Raw genomic sequence first — 18,423 nt, forward strand, 5'->3', positions numbered from 1 at the left:
AATAGTTATTATTTTTTAATCTCGAATATAAATTTTACACTATCAATATTGCATTGTCTATTAGATACGTATTAACACTGCTCGAGTGAATGCATAAATTTTACTTTTATGATGTACGTCGACGTACGACTTACAAAGAGATAAGTACAAATAAACTTATGAAAAATATTTTGCTGTAGTTTTCTGGATAAAATGCATCACATACATTTAAAAGTATCTACATACAAACAGACTAGCTTTCTACAATTAGCTCAAGCATGCGATGCAAATTGATTACGTTATTTTTATTCTTCGGTAAGTAAAGCAGATAAAAAGATATTATTTAATTCCATAATAATTAAATTAATAAATAATAATTAATATTGCTTTTTTTCTATAATTTCTACCAGGAAGTACTGTGTTTTGTGCAACGGCGAAGCGTATTGATTATAATAATAATACACAAACAATATCTCAAAGGAATCAAACGGTTGATACGTCATTCGTTCTAATAAATCCAAGACAGATTCAATATGCTGAAGCAACGATAAAACACTTTTTGGCAAGATTGACTGGGCCAATTGCTCAACCAATAATGCAAAGAATATCATTTTCCGGTGGAAGTAATTTACAAAACATAATTAGTGAGATAAGTAAGATTATACGAACGAAAATTATGGCGTTCGCGCGAGCTAGTGGATTAACATCAGTTCGTCAATTTAAACAAATACTATGGAATTCTACAATCTCTGAAAATTGGTTTACCGAAGGTTTGGTTCAAGGATCATTTTTATTATGCGATCTTATCAGAATAGGAGAGGAAGTTTGGTTGACGATCGATCGTTATTTTGATAAGTATAATGTAACTTTACACGAGAATAAGGTAAGTGTAAAAATGCCTGAGGACTTTTATTTAAAATATTTTATAAATACGTGATGAGATAATTATACTTTTTAAAATATTTTATATTATTCTATTTTATGTAAAAAAAATATATATAATGTTTTATGATAATAATTCCTGAGAAAGTTATGAGAATTATATATATACATATACATAATATATGATTCTCACAACTTCTTTTTTTAGGAATTATTACCACGCAATACAATGACAAGCTTCAAGTTTCTAAATATTATAAACGATGCTGCCAGATTTAACGAAAAATTATTCAAATGTTTATTGTCGATAAAAGACAGAAGAAATCTTACATTTTTCTATCTTGATCGAACTCTCGTGAATTTAATAAAAGATTTACTGAACAGTAATATGAAAACATTTAAGTTCAATTTAAAACCAACATTTTCTTATTCTACATCAAATAATGGCACGAACAATGAACAATTGCACGCGTTACTTTGTCATTTATTGATTGAAAGAGCCAGTCATTATGATGATTGTATAAAGGAGATGCGGCATCTCGTGGCTTGCGTGTCATCATCAAAGCAAAATTCGCGCAAAATAATCGCTCATCAAGCTCTTCTTGTCAAATCATGGTCAACCCCTATTGAAGCTCTAAGTAACTGCAAAATTTATAGCAATGAACACGGCAGCGCGAGCGGTTGTTGCAACTTTGATCGAAAATTGCCAAAGACTACGATACAGCGAGTAAATTATATTTACGAAAAGATTCTGGATCGTCGAATAACTAAACGATCACCTTTTCGTCGTGTCGTAAATGAACTCGGAAACATTCTCTCCAGAAGTAGATGGGGAAAACAATTTATATATGACGTGTGTCAATATTTTATGATTTATCAAGAAGGTCGCAGAAGATTGAATACGCTTTCGAAAAATTATACTAAGAACAAGAAAACAATTATAAGGTTAATAAGATATTTTTTAATATAGTCATTAATGAGCACAACACAATAATATCCTTAAAGTGTACTAAACAAATACTAATCAGAAAAATATATTAAAATAAATTTAAAATATTCTTTCAGTATTTGTATCAGGCGCTCTTATTGCATTCTATTTTATAATCAAACAAAAATGATTAATAAAAATTATATTTTTTTAAACTCAAGATAAATTACTTGTTTAATTTTGATTAAGTTACTTGTTTTAATATTATCTAATTAATATTTTCTTACAATTTCATATAGCATATTTAATAATCAATATTATACTAACTCTGCAAAATGTTATAATACAAAGTATAGTACGTCATAGTTTTGATCGTATTATTAAATTTTTTATGATAAATTGTATGATCTAATTTTAAATTTGATCAATGTAATTATTTACGATTTAATTATTATTCTCTGTACATATATATTTATGATTTTTTTGCATCTATTTCTAGATTCAAAAAGGTATCTGCATTATTGGATGTGTACAAAAATGGAATGTTAAAAAACACAATGCTTGTTATTGCTAATTTTCATCGTTCCGCTCTAGCGATGCAAAAATTCCTTTTTCAAAATATTAGAAGTTCTTTCAAGGAATCATGGCAGACACAAATCCTTGTCTATTTATGTAAATGGATGATAAAACTTTTGGAATTATTTGGATGTACAAATTTGGAAGACACAGACGATATGTCGATTTCTACTGATGTTTCGTCAATAGATATGACAGATTTAGATAGTACAATAGATGATAATATCTACGATAAAAATAATGAAATAAAACATCTTATGATATATCGCAAAAAAGATCGTTAGTATTTATATTAATTATATGAGAATAAAAGATTTATTATCTGTGCTCTAATTTTTTGTTTTAAAATTATTGAATAATATAATTTGTGTTGACATAAAATAGTTTCAACAAATATTTACTTTTATTGATTAATTTTAAACTTGTAAAAGAATCTGAGAAATTATAGTTTGTTGTATTGCAATAGAAAAGCTGTATTTTATGAATTAATTATATATATTATTTTTTGCAGAGATAAGAAAAGAGGCTGATGAAGCTTTCGAAAGATTGATGCAATTTATAAATCACGTAAATAGAGTGCAAAATAGAAACAGTAAAAATATTTTAACAAGTCTTGCAAATAATTTATTATTGGTAACTATGTTTATGGAAACTGTTAGTTTGATTTCTACGTTGTTTTGTATGGGAAAACATGAGGATGAATCCAATTTTGAAGAATTGAAGGAAGAATGGGCTTCACCTGCACTTGAACGTAAATTATTGTCTTCAATCAATTTTGTAGAACTTGATGTAATTAAGAATAGCTTCTTCGATAATATTTGAAGTTTTCAAAAAAATTATTAATATATGAAGAGAATGTATATTTTAACTAAAAATATATGTACATCAAATAAAATATATATACATATATAGCTTAATAAGTTATTTTACTTGTAAAATTAACATTACAGCAATTGAAAAAAATATATATTTGTAAATGTATGCGTATTTTTTAGGACAAAAATGTATATATTTTCTTATATTTGTTAAACATATTTTCTGATAAAAACAAACAAAAAGAATTAGTTATGTATATGCATTAAACTAATTATTAAAACATGTAAACGAGAATTTAAAAAGAGGAAATAAAAAAATAAATCTATTAAATTAAATTTGGACTTCTTATTAAGAAATCTCTTATCTTTAATTTTCTTTATGCGTTTTATTATATAAAAATAATGTTATTTTGGATAATTTGACTTTTGTATTGAATAGATAATATCTATTGTTACATAAATTATAATAATAAAAAATTGTCTCACAAATTCAGTTTTATAAATAATATAATGTAAGTAGAAAGAGTTTTTATAACAAAAAATTTCGAACAATAATTTATATTATTTTTTATTATTACTTTTAAAAAATTTATTAAATTTAATTCTTATTTTAATTTATATACATTAGATTTATTTACATTATATCTAAATTACAATGATAGTTTTACAAGTCTCAAAGAGGCTGTTTTGAATCTTTACAATAAATCTTTCTAAATTGTACATAATAAGTATTAAACTCGTTACGATAAAAATAATAAATTTAAAATTATCACTTTGTGTTTACGATACTTAATATAAATTATGTTAAGCCTTCATTTGTTATGATACCGTAACTGCGATAATATCAGTCCCTATTTCAGTTAAACATTTACGGAATATGTTGTGTTTGACATTTACTGTCGCAGCAAAATGGATCGTCATACTTTACATATGCCCGTTCACATTGTATCATGACCAGTCAGTAAAAATGCGCGGAGCAGTTATTATTCTCTATTTCACCGGTATGAATAACTATGTACATTCTACAATAGATGAATGTTGATTAATTTCCTTTGTTATCAATAATTATCGCATTTCATTATTGGATAATAGTATTAAAGCAATAATTAAATGACATTTATTCTCATTATTCTCGATACGAACCTTAGCCACACGTTATTTATCATTTTCCATGCACATTCTAGGTTTGCTGGTTAAAACATCAAGCGAAAATGCAACGCATCAAACGCAATCAAAAATTGTCGGAGGACAACCAATTGATATAATACATCGGCCCTTTATGGTTAATATTATTTTTTAACTATACTCACTAATGTATATAGATCTAATTTGTTAGTTTCAAGACTATAATTTGCAGCTCTGTTTACATAATTCATATGGATTTCTGTGCGGCGCTAGTATATTATCGAGAACATGGGCTGTCACTGCTCTCCATTGTTTGTAATAAAATTTTAATATTATTACTACATTATTGTTAATCTTAATATTATAATTAAATTACATCAGTTTTTATTTTAATTTATGAATCTGTGAATTAATTCTGTATAATTTCGATATTTGTTTATTGTTTTTTAGAATCCCGCTCTCATCACAATTTTATGTACGAGCTGGATCTAATAAAATTTATAAAGACGGATCTGTGCATAAGGTGACAAACATTCATGTATACAACGACACACATCACTCTTCGTTCCTGTCAATGTATCATCACGATATCGCGCTTTTTGAAGTGACACCATCATTTCGTTTTTCAAGAACCGTTCGACCAATTCGTTTACCGAGATCAACCCACAAAATACAACGTCAACTCTTAGTTTGTGGTTGGGGATATAAAAATATTGTAGAAGTGAGTAAGCTTAATTTATAATACCTTTATGCAATTAATCATTTTATGACAATAAATATTGTTTATAACTTAAAGAAAAACAGCTTATTTTTGAAATTTTTGAGCATTTAAAAAATAAGATGTTACTTAAATTTTTAATATTATTGAATTTCTTTATTTATTAATTCACGTGTTATTCGAAAATATATGCATACAGTGATTTAATGTAATTTATAGAAAAATATAGCCAAAACTCTTATGGGTGTTTACGTGGAATATGTTCCATTTGAAACCTGCATTGAGGTCTCTTTTGTTTACAAAATACTCGTCAAAAAAGATTATCATCTATGCTATGGAAGTTCAGGAAAGGATGCCTGTTTCCGGAGATTCCGGAGGAGCATTGGCTAATAAAAGGACGATTTACGGCATCGTATCTTTTGGTGAAGGTTGTGGAAAAGTTCCTGGTGTTTATGTTAAAATATCGTATTATCTAGAATGGATTAAAGCTGTAACAAATTTGTGATCGCGCATGTATAATATATATACACATTCAACTACTTTATTCTTCTTTATTAGTTTCTGCGTTTTAATAAATCTCTCCCAACTTTTAATCGACTAACTATTAATAATAATTATCGATGATGAAAGAAAAAGTTATGCATGGGTCTTTTGCACTTGTGTTGCGATTCGCGTAAGTATAGAGATAAAACCGAAATAATTATTCGACACATCGCGCCATTGAAAGCCTCATGTTCTTATCCGACAGGTTGAAAGTATTGTTTTCCAGAGAATAGGCACAAAAGGCGTATCGAATCACGAAGTCGTGAACCCTACTGCGTTCAGGTTCGATGCTTGCAGGAAGTCCACCACATACACGTGCTGCGCAAGAGCGTCGCGCACGCCTGCACGCGACGCACGTACATTTGCTCGTGCAGGGCTGAATAAAAGATATACGTGACTACGTAACAAATATCTAACTTTACGTGATGAAGATATTTTTCGATAATATTAAATGTGTATTGCTTCTGGCTTCTGCATACGTTCATCATGATACAAAAATTAACAAATCAATAGCAATAAGTTAAAGTACGATACTTGAAAAGATTGTCTGTGTGCGTAATGTAATATTGTACATTTTTAATACTATAATGGAGAGATTATATAATAAAATATAAATTTTGGATAGCATAATAAGAATATATATACAATCTAGATAGAATATATACATATATGCTTATTATTATAAGTAGGATAATTATTAATCAGAAATTTATTCCAATAAAAATTATATTTTAATTTAAAATCAATTGCATAATAATTATCAATTTTACAATTATAAGATAAAATTATTTTAGTTAAAATATTTATGGCTTTAATATACCATAAACCCAATTAGAAATGATCAAAATCATGGGACACACAAAACGTGCAGTGTAGTTTCCTATTTTTTGCTGTTTACTCAACCATGCACACGCGCTTGTTACTTCAAAACTACTATTTACTTGGATGACTCATCCACGTGTGTTTCCCTGCGTGAAGCAAGCCTTCACCAGGTTTACTGTTCGCGCTTTTAAGGGTCTTTAAACTCCTCTGCCACGTGCAATCTAGCAAATATCTTCGTAAAAGACCGTGAGAAATTGCATTATCACAATAGAACATCCGCCACGTTTGAATGTGGGCGGATAGACTATTTTTATACATACGGACGTTAACAATTCTGCATAAGATACAACTTAGCGATAATAGCGAATTTCTGGAAATTATGATGTATCACCATCTAATTGATAACAACAGTAATTATTAACGTTATGAATAGAATTTTATAACAATGTGTATACGTGATAATTGCATTTAAAAACAAATCTATCTCTTTAACTGACACATATTTCTTATTATGTACCTAGAATCATAATAGTCTATAAATAACGGCACCATATATTATATATCAGTAAACCTTGGTATGAGATGAATCTCAATGTTATTTTCAAATATGTGTTTGTATCCTTTTTATATAATCTAGCGATTTCGATGTAATCTTCTGATTTTTATGTAACAGTATGTGACTATTGTTAATATAATATAATAAAAGTAAACTTTTTAGCAAAATTAAAGAAGTGATATTGATTATTAATTTATTATACTCTTTGAATATACACAAAAAAGCAATTAAGAATTTTAATATTAAAAAGAAAGAACGTAAAAGAGAGATTTTTCATAAACTTACCTATTAACTGTTAGAGGATGAATTTTATTGCGGCGATTCTTCATAATTTCGCGGCGAATTTTTAGAAACCAAGCGCTGCTACATTTAGGACTACAATACTTTTTCATAGTACTGTTACTTTGCATAGTTTCAGTAATATCACAATAGTCTACGTATTCCCAGTTAGTATCTTTTGATACCACAGGCATTTCTTCAGACACTATTAAAATATATGAATCTTGTGAATCTGTGCTGGATGATGAATTCGATGTTTTGGTACTGACGTGTTTTTGTCGTAGATGAGCATTGTCCACGACGTCCGATTCGAGCTGCGTATCAGTCATAATTGACAGATTTCTATTAGTTAAGTATTCTTCTTTACAAATAACAGACGACGCGTTTATTTGTTTAATATTTGTTTTATTATCTAATACTTTCAAATGATTTTTCGGAGGACACTTCTTGTGATAAAGTTTTAGTTTTATGGGATTTCGCAACATGATTATATTTAGCACATTATGAATTATTTTGCACCGATACGCGCGCGCGTTCTCTGAAAATTTCCAACCTTCTTCTGAAGCACAAACTTCTGTCACCTTCACACATTTTCACATACATGTACGATTTTAATATATAAAAATTATGGCTTTTTAACTATCTTGATATTAATATTATTTTATAATATTAATCTATAAATTCATGCTTTAAATAATGCATGTTATTATGGCAAATTAATAATGATACAATATTAAAAAAAATTGCTGGAGTGGCGCTGGTTATGTAGTATGTGAACCCTATGAAGGAAAAAGTGGCACTGAACAGTTTCCATACTACCAAGCTCACTCTCACCAACTGGGGATCCCAACTGATTGTGCACGTGCTAGAAGAGGGGTGTATGATTTCACTAATGCTTTTATTTCTTCGGCAGCAGAACTTTTTAGCATTGTATTTTTATGCATTTCAGGTAAAATTGAGAAACATAAAATTTTAATTTTTATATTTAACAATTAATTATATTGATATTATATATTATTTATATTTTAATTAAAAATAATAATTTCGATTATTTTTTGAAACGAAAAGTGTTAATTCTAAAATTAGATATTATATATTTAAGAATATTATTAAAATAAATTAAAACCACATTAAAAATAAACTGTGATTCTCGTTAAATATGTGCAGAAAAAATAGGGGATTACCCAAGGTCGATATTGCGGTTTCCGGTATAGTATGCTATTGATATCGCTTTATGCGTTATACTTGATTATAAGTATGCATATAAACATTATATATATATATATATATATATATATATATATATATATATATAAGAAACATATCAAAATAATAATTTTAATATTTTTATATTTTAAATATATTTTTCTTAATTTTTTTACTTAATTTTAATTTTTCTTTATTATATATATGCTTTCTTATTGCAATAAAGTATTACAAAAAAAATAAAAATAATTGTAGATATCGTATATCAATAAATTAATATTTTTCGTTATAACAGTAAACAGGGTGCAAATTATAAATCTTATACTTTTATTTATTAGAATAGTAGTAGTTAACAACGAACGTTTCGGCTCATTTTTATATTAAAACTTTTTATTTATTAAATAATTAAATATGATATATATTTTTATTGTTACATACACATACACACACACACACCACAAAAAAGAAACATATATATTAAAAACTAATAAATAATATTTCAACATTTTTGTTTGTTTAAACATTGAAATTATAAAAAGTAAATTATATTACGCAAAGCATATAATTAATAAAATATTCTTACAAAAATTATATATATATATATATATATATATATATACATATTGTTTCTCTGATAGAAAGAAATATGATTATGATATTGTCTTCTCACAAGGATACTAAAGTGTAATTAATATAATATGCTTATAAGAGTGTTCTAAGGAAAGTGAATATTAATTATATTCATGGAACCGCAAGTATAATTGCGTACATCGTTGTTACGGAGAAATTTAATTAACCTTACTTGACTCTATAAAAGTCGCATACGTGACACGGTAATAGAAAAACTTAAATACTCAGTACGACTTATAATACTTTATGAGTTACATTATATTTTTTTGGCAAAAAAACAGTAATTAACACAGATTTAAACTTTATTATAATTAAAATTTAATTAATTTATATGACGATTTAATGACAATGGAAATAATTTTGCTTAGATTATAAACCATTCTACATATTTTTAAAAATATTATTAAATCTATACATGTAATTGAGAATCTTAAAGATGATTACTCGATATTAGATAGATGTAGCAAAATTCGAATTGATTTTTTGGCGTGTTCTGAAATGTAAATTCTAATTTTGTTTTTTTCCATTTTTTTTTATGAATCTCAAAAAACTTAAGTATGGCATTTAATGTATGAAATCTGATACTAAATAAGAAGTTATTTGATTGCAACATTATGAAATATTTTGTACTCTTTATAAGAGCTCAAGCACAAAATATGCCAAAATATTGATCTTGCGCAACAAGGTTATTGATAGTGTAAGATAATTTTTCTATTATACAAGAAAATAAAATTCACCTTTACAGAACCGTAATTGCCAGTGCATAGAAATTAATTGCGTGCTTAAAACAAAACATAACAAAAGAGTAAATGCAGATACAGAAACATACAAAATAAATAATTTTCTATAAAAAAAAAAAATATTTTCCACACAAATCGTATTCAAAAATATTATTTTTATACAAGATTGTAAAATATATAACTATAGCATTATTTTAAATCGTATTATAAGAAAATGTTTAATAAGTAGAAACTTATATTACTATAATATATTAATCTAAAATTGTATTTGTTAAATAGTTGATACATGTGTGATGTATGTAACAATATAATAATTAACTAGAATTTAATTTTATAAAATAAAAATTTTTTATATTCTGATTTATTATGCTACTTCTTTTTTTGCTTGGTCAACCCTTACTTATCAAGTTATATTTTAAATTTTAATCTTCCCTTTTTCTGACATCGAATTTTTATTACAATCTTCTCAGAGTTGATGAAAGTTGCAAACTTTGTTCGGTTTTCATCTAAATTACGCTCTAGCTGTTCAATATTGAGTTTTGCCACTTATAAAAACAGTTGGAGCAAAGTAATTTTGTCTTTATATTTAGAAGACTGCATAAGTTACAAGTTTTTTCAATTATGTGAACAACAATAGAATATATGAAATTTATTTTGCATATTAATTAATGCTTGATTTGTTAATATATTTTTGCGTTTTATTTTACATATAGAATACATTAAATTCTTGTATCCAAATTAATAATTTGGATTTATAAGTTCCAAATATATATATATATATAAGCTTGTGACATAACTTTATAATGTTTTTTATCAAGTAATAATAAAGTGTTTATCTCTTTAGAAACAATCTTATTTTAGGTATTAGATTTTAGATTAATAACTTTAAATTATGATTTGGTTTAATAAAAACGTTATTTCTAACAATTTATAAATTTTATATTTATTATTAGTAATGTGAGAAAATGAGTAATGTAAGATCATTTAAATAATTATTTAACCAAATATTTTCAAGTAACCAATTAATTGTGTTTTTAGTTACATTTTTTGCGTATAGAATAGATTCCAACAAGATGCAAATCTTTTTTTCTTACATAATTTTTCGTAAAATATAATTGCATATTTTACATTTTCGCGTAATGAAATATTAACTATTACATCATTAAAAACGAGCATACATGCTTACCGTCTTTCTTGGCCAATAATGCTATCATCTGCTCGAAATTATCTCCTTCACGCTTAAGGAGCTCGACTTATCCAACGCTTTGGAAATATTCGGTATATCCTTCCTGCTTGCGTTTTCACCCTCGTTTTCAGCGGATTCCGGGCGGAAAGCTCGGCCGGCTGGATTCGCGGGGGTGGATTGAGATATGCCGGGGTGTGGCCGGGCCCAGGGATTAACCCCTGCTGACAACCAATCATATCCGAGACAACCCCACCAGGAGGATGACTGCGAAACCCAGCTGAAACTGTCGCACTCCCTCGCCATCTCTCGCAACAACCCCCACCGCTAATTGCCTTGGCTTTAATATCGCATGTGGAATGAAAGCTAGAGGAAGAGGAGGATGCGGCAAAAGGGGAACCAAGGCGGTGAAGAGGGACCGGGGAGAATGGTAGTTGGTTGTAAGGCAGCAGAATGCTGTCGAGTCCAGAGAAGGGAGAGCTTGCTTTGTATGTGTCGATCGCAATACCTACGTTCCTACGTTCCTGCTCGGGAAGGGAAGGAAGGAGCGAAGCGGGGGTGCGTACGGCACTATGCGTTCGCAAATTTTACACGAGCATCCGCGTATGCAGCAACGAGAGCGTACGTTTAGGCTATAGATCATACAGATACAGATTCAATTTAGAAACAATAGATAACACAAATAGCATACGGTTACCGTAAAAATTGATATTTTCTTGGGTAATGATCTTCTCGTTACCAACGACCAACAGATATTGTGAAGAGAATGGTTGATAGATTTATTGAATTTATTAATAATTGATAAAATATGAAAATTTCATAAATGCAAGAGTTCGTTTCAATTATCGTGATTGTAATAATATTTTTGTATAATTTTTTTTATTTATTTTTGTATAATTTGACTTGGAAATTTGCTAATAGTAAGTATAGTGCATTTGTACATTATTTATATATATAGCATTAACTCTTAATTTTTAATTTTCTAACTTTTTTATTCCAGCTATTGTAAAACCGATTATTTTATATATATATATATGTATAAGTGCACAAAATTAATTTAATATATATTTAAAATATTTTTTTTAAATACTATACATATACACACAAATCTTTTAAAATTCAATTTTCTCTAATAGGTTACATCATAAAATACGAATTAAAAATATTCTTGTTATAATATTTGTTATTTAAGCATTAAGTTGCCTGCACATCGAATCAAACTTGCTGAAGCGAATAGAAGTCGTGCCAGATCGTCTTTGTCTTATATATTGGCTCGTAAGGGTGGCTCTTATAAAGCGGAGCAATTATCCGGGTAAAATACTCCACGAAATTTCCGTGATAAATTTCAGGCCGTAATAAGGGTGAGTCGCAAGTCATTTGGTCGGAGATCAAGAGGGTGGGTATCGAGCTTCAATAGAAATTCTTTCGAACCCCCACCACGGCGCGGACTACCATTTAATTTATACATTTGTCGCCAATTTTATTCGACCCTGCTTTTGCTTTCCCTCGAGAGAGAATCTTCTTATATCCAAAAGCTGATAATTACTAGAGAGCAATGTGAAAATAAGGTAGTGGAGAAATTAACTTGATGACGTTCTTTTCTAAAGATTTGACATATACATATGTCTAATTTTTATTTTCTAAAGGGATGGGATTATTATGTATAAATAATATTAAATATGTCGAAATTATATATGTACATATATCATTGAATAATAAATTTAATTTATAAATAATATATTTTTATGAGAAAAGAATATAAAATTGATATAAGACAATAATCTACATATTTCAAAAAATATAAAATAATTAAAAATACTGCTTCGATTATTTTCAATTTAATTTGGATAAAAGTATATAAATATTTTAATTTATACAAAAAAACATTTTTTATTTAATAAATAGATATTCTTGGATCTGCGAAAAAGAATGAAAGAAAACAAAGATTATTGATATTAAATTCATTGATAAAAGTTTACGGCAAAGTGTTTGTGTAATAAGAAATATAATATACGATGCAATTACGAACTGGTCTGTGAAATAGTTAAAGAATAGCTGAGGTAAATTTGGAATTTATAGCTTAATTTTAACTTTATAACGACTCTTTGAGCGTAAAACTTTTATCAGAGATGTTATTCACGCGTACATCTACTTTGTGAAAGACAGAATACATAAATTTATTAATGATATGCAGAATTGCATAAGTAAATATAATTTTTATATTGTTAAAATATAAATGTTTGACTACTTTATATTACTTCGTGAACATGTACATTTCCTAATATAAAATATTTTAACATTTTAATATTTTTTTATATCATTATATACATTAGTTTGCTTTATATTTATAATATAAAATTAATATAAAATTATTTACATTAAATTATTAAATTTATATATTTTATTCAATTACAAAATTTCGAAATTGAACGCTACATATTATTAAGACATATTATTATGTCGACGAGCAGATAAGACTATGTGTGCAGAAACAAAACATGACGTAAAATCTTGATGTAATTAAGCTCTTACTCTCGAGTGTAACCTCCTTAGAGGTTTTCCAAGGCACTGAAATTCCCGCATACCCGTCAACGTCTAATGAGGGGATTGTGAATGAAGTTTCAGATTGGCATGAGGCAATTAAGGAGAACCTACTTACCTCGACATCTTTAGAATATGTTAATAATGATGATCGCCATTGCGCATTTATGTCCCTCAATTTTAATTTAATTATAGAAAAGCTACAGATAAATATGCATTATACATTTATCGCAATACATTTCTCTTGATGCTTAAGAATTTTATGTTGCTTTCAGATGGATATCACTTAGAATCGAGAGAAAAATGTACTTCTTAAAAGAAAAATATATATCTATATATTTTCAAAAATTTTATTAGTTACAAATTTTTATAAAACATATATAAAAAATCAATCGCAAAAGTATTTGTTTATTCTGTATTAGCTTATGTATGATTTTGTGTTGATAATTCCGCAGATAAATATATTTGATACGTTTTTATTTTATAATAATTTTCTCTAATTAATTAACGTTTATTATAATAGTATCATCTCCATGTAATTAGCTCAAGAATTCCTCAAGTCAGCGTGAAATTTCGCAAGATAAATTGCGTGAAATTCCTCCCAATAATCCATAGCGAGTGAACTCTTCGATGCTGAAGACTATCTCAATCCAAGACGAGGTAAGAAAGATCATCCGAACAAAATTAAACTACCTCATCATCATTAGGACCTAATTACCGGAAGGTCTTAGACGCGGATGACACTGCTGCCGCGGATGACACGAGCGGTCGAGGTAAGGCGCTAACTACGCTCACGCACGCGCTCGTCTTTGCAGGTATGCCTCTTCCCGGAAGCTTGGTGGTGTCGGTACGAACATCTCGAAGTGAGCTACGTCGGTCTAGGCGAAAGCTTATTAATGGGTGCTTGTAAGGAAGGATGGGGGGAAAGCTTTCGCAGGATGACGACGAGGAAGAACGGGTTGCGAGCCAGCGGCGGTAGATGCTGGCTGGATGGCTCGAGAGATAGAGGGTAGAAAAAAGTAACAGACTCCCCGCAAATAACCCCCACGATGCTCGCGGTAGGCGTGTCTCGGAGACGGGAGTGATGGCAGAATCCGGCCAACCAGGATCCGGGAACGACGCGCACCCCGGCCTTCTCTTATCGAATAAAAAAATATTGACCGTACGAGGGGGTATCCTGCGGTCCATTTGGGGGTTGCGGAGGTGAAACATAACGGTCGACTGATTGTTAAGGGTGGCGGGCGGGCGAAGGGGGCTCATGAGGCGGCGGGTGAATACCCTCCTCGTCACGTACGGGATCATTAGCTGGATATCCTTGGTCCCGTTGGCCAACCCTATCCGATAGCGGTGATCCTCGTGCTTGACATCATTATCCTTGGATGCTGCGGAGCGCCAACGCGGTCCGACCATATCTCGCCGTAGACGGATTTGCTAATTCGGTCTTTCGATACTGCTACGTTCTCTTCTCGCGTCTTTTGCATCTTCCTCGCTCTCTCCTTCATCTCATTCGTATTAATCTATCGATCCGGCTCGAGTGATGTACAGTTAATTGTTATACAGTGAATATACAAAAATCGTGATAGTAAACAAATTTACTTTTCACGACGGAATAATAGTTGCGTGACAATGGACGTGATTGTGATAGTGATTTGATCACCTTTTGATTTTTCGATAGTGTACATTGAGGTAAATCTATGTGACGATAGGAATGGCGTAATTTATTTGACTAGAAGCAAGTGATTTCGTTTGACTGTAATCCTGAAAGTGACGATTAAAACTGTTGATTATGGTGAAGAAGAAAAACTGATTAGAATATTCAGCTACGTGCTGAAAAGAAAGAGAAAAGAATTTGTGATAAATATTTACACTGATATAATGTCCTAACAAAATTCGCAATTTATTGATCTATAATAATTGTAAATTACTTCATAAAGATACTGTCTAAAATTAAATTAACGCAATCTTGACAAAATAATGAAATAATTTAATGGGTGGTTAATAACGATCAAAAGATGAATGCTTGATCAATATTATCTGTAGTATTAACGTGCGACAAATATATATATTGAGAAAAAAGAATAGTTTCCAAAATTACAATGGAGACGAACGACCCGTCGGGCAGATTAACGGCGGAAGACTTATCGGATTGTATAAGCGACAGTAGCCATTCGGAATCGCAATTAAGAGCGTTTCAAAGTTATGAGCGCATTAAAGAGTTGAATCTGTCCATTGATAAAACTGAAGAAGATACATCAACGGAACCGAAGGATTTTCATCTTAATCTTGAAGGCGGTGGAAGAACATCTCTTCGATTCGACGAATTTTCATGCGAAAATCCAACGAGAAATCTGACTATGACACTGAATAAGACTAAAGATTTCAGTTATTCTGCCAATAACTTGAATGAAATTAATTATTCACTGGACAGATCGAACGAGAACGAAGAATCGTCAGATGCTACGACGACGCTTTGCAGATCCAAAAACTCCAGCTCCAAGAACGTATTGTTTAATTTGCGCGAAACCAAGCAAAAGAGTCCTCATACATCATTATCCTCCTTAGACAGATACAGCAAGGATCTCAATTTTGTAGTGGAGAAAGAGATGAAGGACTTTGGCTTGCTCAAAAATTATAGTCTCGATCGCATGAAGGAGTTCAATTTTTCCTTAGACAGAATGAGAGACAGCCACATTAGCAGTCTAGCTCTGGAGAGGCTGCGCGGCGGCGCCGGTTTGCTAGAGAATCCGAGCATGCTGGAACACAAGGAATTCAGAAACTTGCAAGTGCAACCAAGGAACCCCGATCTCGAAACCATAGCATTGGAACGCATGAGACGCTCGCATCTCCTGGGTACGGAATTATCCGCGCAAAGCCTGTCGACGCAAGTGCCACATCCGTATTCAATCACGCATATGCAGCACTCTCAACAGCAACAGCAGCAACAAGCTAAATCCTTCACTATCGACGCGATTTTAGGCCTGAGGAATAATCAGCGAGAGAAGCGAAGTCAACAACAGCAGTACAGAAAACATCAGGGTATTATATATTTATAATATTTCGTGTCAATTATTTTAATGTTAATTTTGCATCAATCTCTTCATTGGTTTTGCTTACTGCAAATTCCATTTTTTGTCTATAATTTTCTCTAATGTAATCAAAAATGAAAGTAAAAAATAAAAGAAGTTTTAATTTAATTAATTAATTAATTATGCAACACCTTTTTATACTATTAACGCAATACATTTTTTAGAATTTGCTTGATCTTGTCTATAACGTATAATAAATTATTATTTTGCATCAAAAATGATTCCCAAAGAAATAGTATAGAAATATTGTAAATTTTTATTTCTAATAAGACGCCCTATGTAACATATTATTCGATTAAATAAAAAACAATCGTAATGCTTCTTTGTGTAACCTATGATTATTGAACATCTGGGTGTATGTGTAACTGACTTCAGATAAATTTTAGTTTTTAGCAGGCAAATATATATGTCAAATATTTAAATTTCTTATGTCAAAGCAACAAAATCTCGTAATTTAAAACTCAAGGTACAATATGTATATATATATATTTTACACGATAAAACACTTTTGCAATTTTTTAATGTATTAGAATAGAAACGTTCGACGTATATATAAAATTTAACCTTATTAAAAAATACTAATTATCTCTGAAATATATATTGTATTTTTAACGTCTTTTATAACATTTCTAATAATTTCAACATTATTGAATTTTTTTGTCTAAACGATTTTTGAATTAGGTCTTTCTCTTTATAATTAGTTCTGATTTTTATTGCGTTATTTTTGACGTTTATTTGGTGTCTTTTCAGGCCAAGAAAGCACAACAAAAAACAGTAGCTCGAGTTCTGGTTCTAGTGGGGGCGGAAAAGTAAAAAGGGTGCGAACAATCTTCACGGCGGAGCAATTGGAGCGTCTGGAAGGCGAATTTGCACGTCAACAATACATGGTGGGCCCCGAAAGATTATACTTGGCTCACGCACTTCGATTGACCGAGGCCCAAGTCAAAGTCTGGTTTCAGAATCGTCGCATCAAGTGGCGAAAATTGCATCACGAGCAACAAAGTCAGAGGGTGCACGAATTTCAACGCACTTTGAATACCTCTTTGGAGCACGAGGATAGCAACGAGACCGACAAATGGTGAAATAGGAATTTACGATCTGCGCGTTTCTTTACCGTGATTGTCGTTTTATTTCTTCTTGTTTAACTACGCAACTGTTCCATTCCTTTTCTTTCGTCGTACTAGGAAACCGAGAGATCATTCCACACCAATATAATCATAAACGAGACTTTGAACGTGTACTTGTCAATCTTCTAACAAAATACCGTTTTTAATAACTTCTTGTCAAGTGTTTACATCGTGTCATTCCTTCTTCATATCTTCTGTGCAGCCTTGATATATCATACTGTGAAACTTTGAACAGACTTCTTTAAGATCTTATATGGATTGTGTATTGTAACAAAGAACTGTGTATGACAAAAAATAACGATCTTGATAGTGCCAAAGTAAGCTTTCAATTTTTTAATTGTTTGTTTCATATGTTTTAGTTAAATATTTTCAAGTTAAATTGATACTTTTAATGAGTCATCTTGTGTTTTTTTAAAAAATTGTAAAAATATTCATAAATCAATAACTGCGTACTTTATTATACGTGTAAATCAAATTTAAAAATATATTAAACATTAATAAAAAAATGTGTGCCAAAGAGAGAGTGAGAGAGAGAGAGAAGGGGAGAGAGGAAGGGAGAAACAAGCAGTGTGAATAGAAATGTAATGAACCATAAAGAAGAAAATTTAATGAAGATAAACTGCGAAGCATGAGAAAAATTCAACGCATTTTTTGACAACGTTTAAATATCTATACAAGCTATCGAAC

At 29.8% G+C, this 18,423-nt stretch overlaps 3 protein-coding genes across 3 annotated transcripts; all 3 read left to right on the forward strand.

The window, feature by feature from the left end:
- Positions 1-191: 191 nt before the first annotated feature.
- LOC114931270 (uncharacterized) lies at positions 192-3,187 on the forward strand. The gene is made up of 5 exons (XM_085484946.1): positions 192-294; positions 390-862; positions 1,070-1,806; positions 2,289-2,644; positions 2,877-3,187. The coding sequence occupies exons 1-5, from the start codon at positions 258-260 to the stop codon at positions 3,185-3,187; spliced, it is 1,914 nt and encodes a 637-aa protein (XP_085341072.1). The 5' UTR covers positions 192-257.
- A 954-nt stretch (positions 3,188-4,141) lies between these two features.
- On the forward strand, positions 4,142-6,186 carry LOC114931272 (trypsin 3A1). Its single transcript, XM_029303256.2, is given in 6 exon segments — positions 4,142-4,181; positions 4,365-4,462; positions 4,538-4,620; positions 4,756-5,026; positions 5,243-5,383; positions 5,385-6,186. Coding segments are annotated over 6 exon segments (771 nt in total). The 5' UTR covers positions 4,142-4,147; the 3' UTR covers positions 5,529-6,186.
- Positions 6,187-14,839: 8,653 nt separating this feature from the next.
- LOC114931273 (uncharacterized) lies at positions 14,840-17,705 on the forward strand. Its single transcript, XM_029303257.2, has 2 exons — positions 14,840-16,559; positions 17,360-17,705. The coding sequence occupies exons 1-2, from the start codon at positions 15,620-15,622 to the stop codon at positions 17,689-17,691; spliced, it is 1,272 nt and encodes a 423-aa protein (XP_029159090.2). The 5' UTR covers positions 14,840-15,619; the 3' UTR covers positions 17,692-17,705.
- Positions 17,706-18,423: the final 718 nt, after the last annotated feature.

Source organism: Nylanderia fulva, unplaced genomic scaffold (assembly GCF_048542155.1).
Source record: "Nylanderia fulva isolate GAGA-0341 unplaced genomic scaffold, ASM4854215v1 Scaffold33, whole genome shotgun sequence".
In the NCBI taxonomy this organism is placed as follows: domain Eukaryota; kingdom Metazoa; phylum Arthropoda; class Insecta; order Hymenoptera; family Formicidae; genus Nylanderia; species Nylanderia fulva.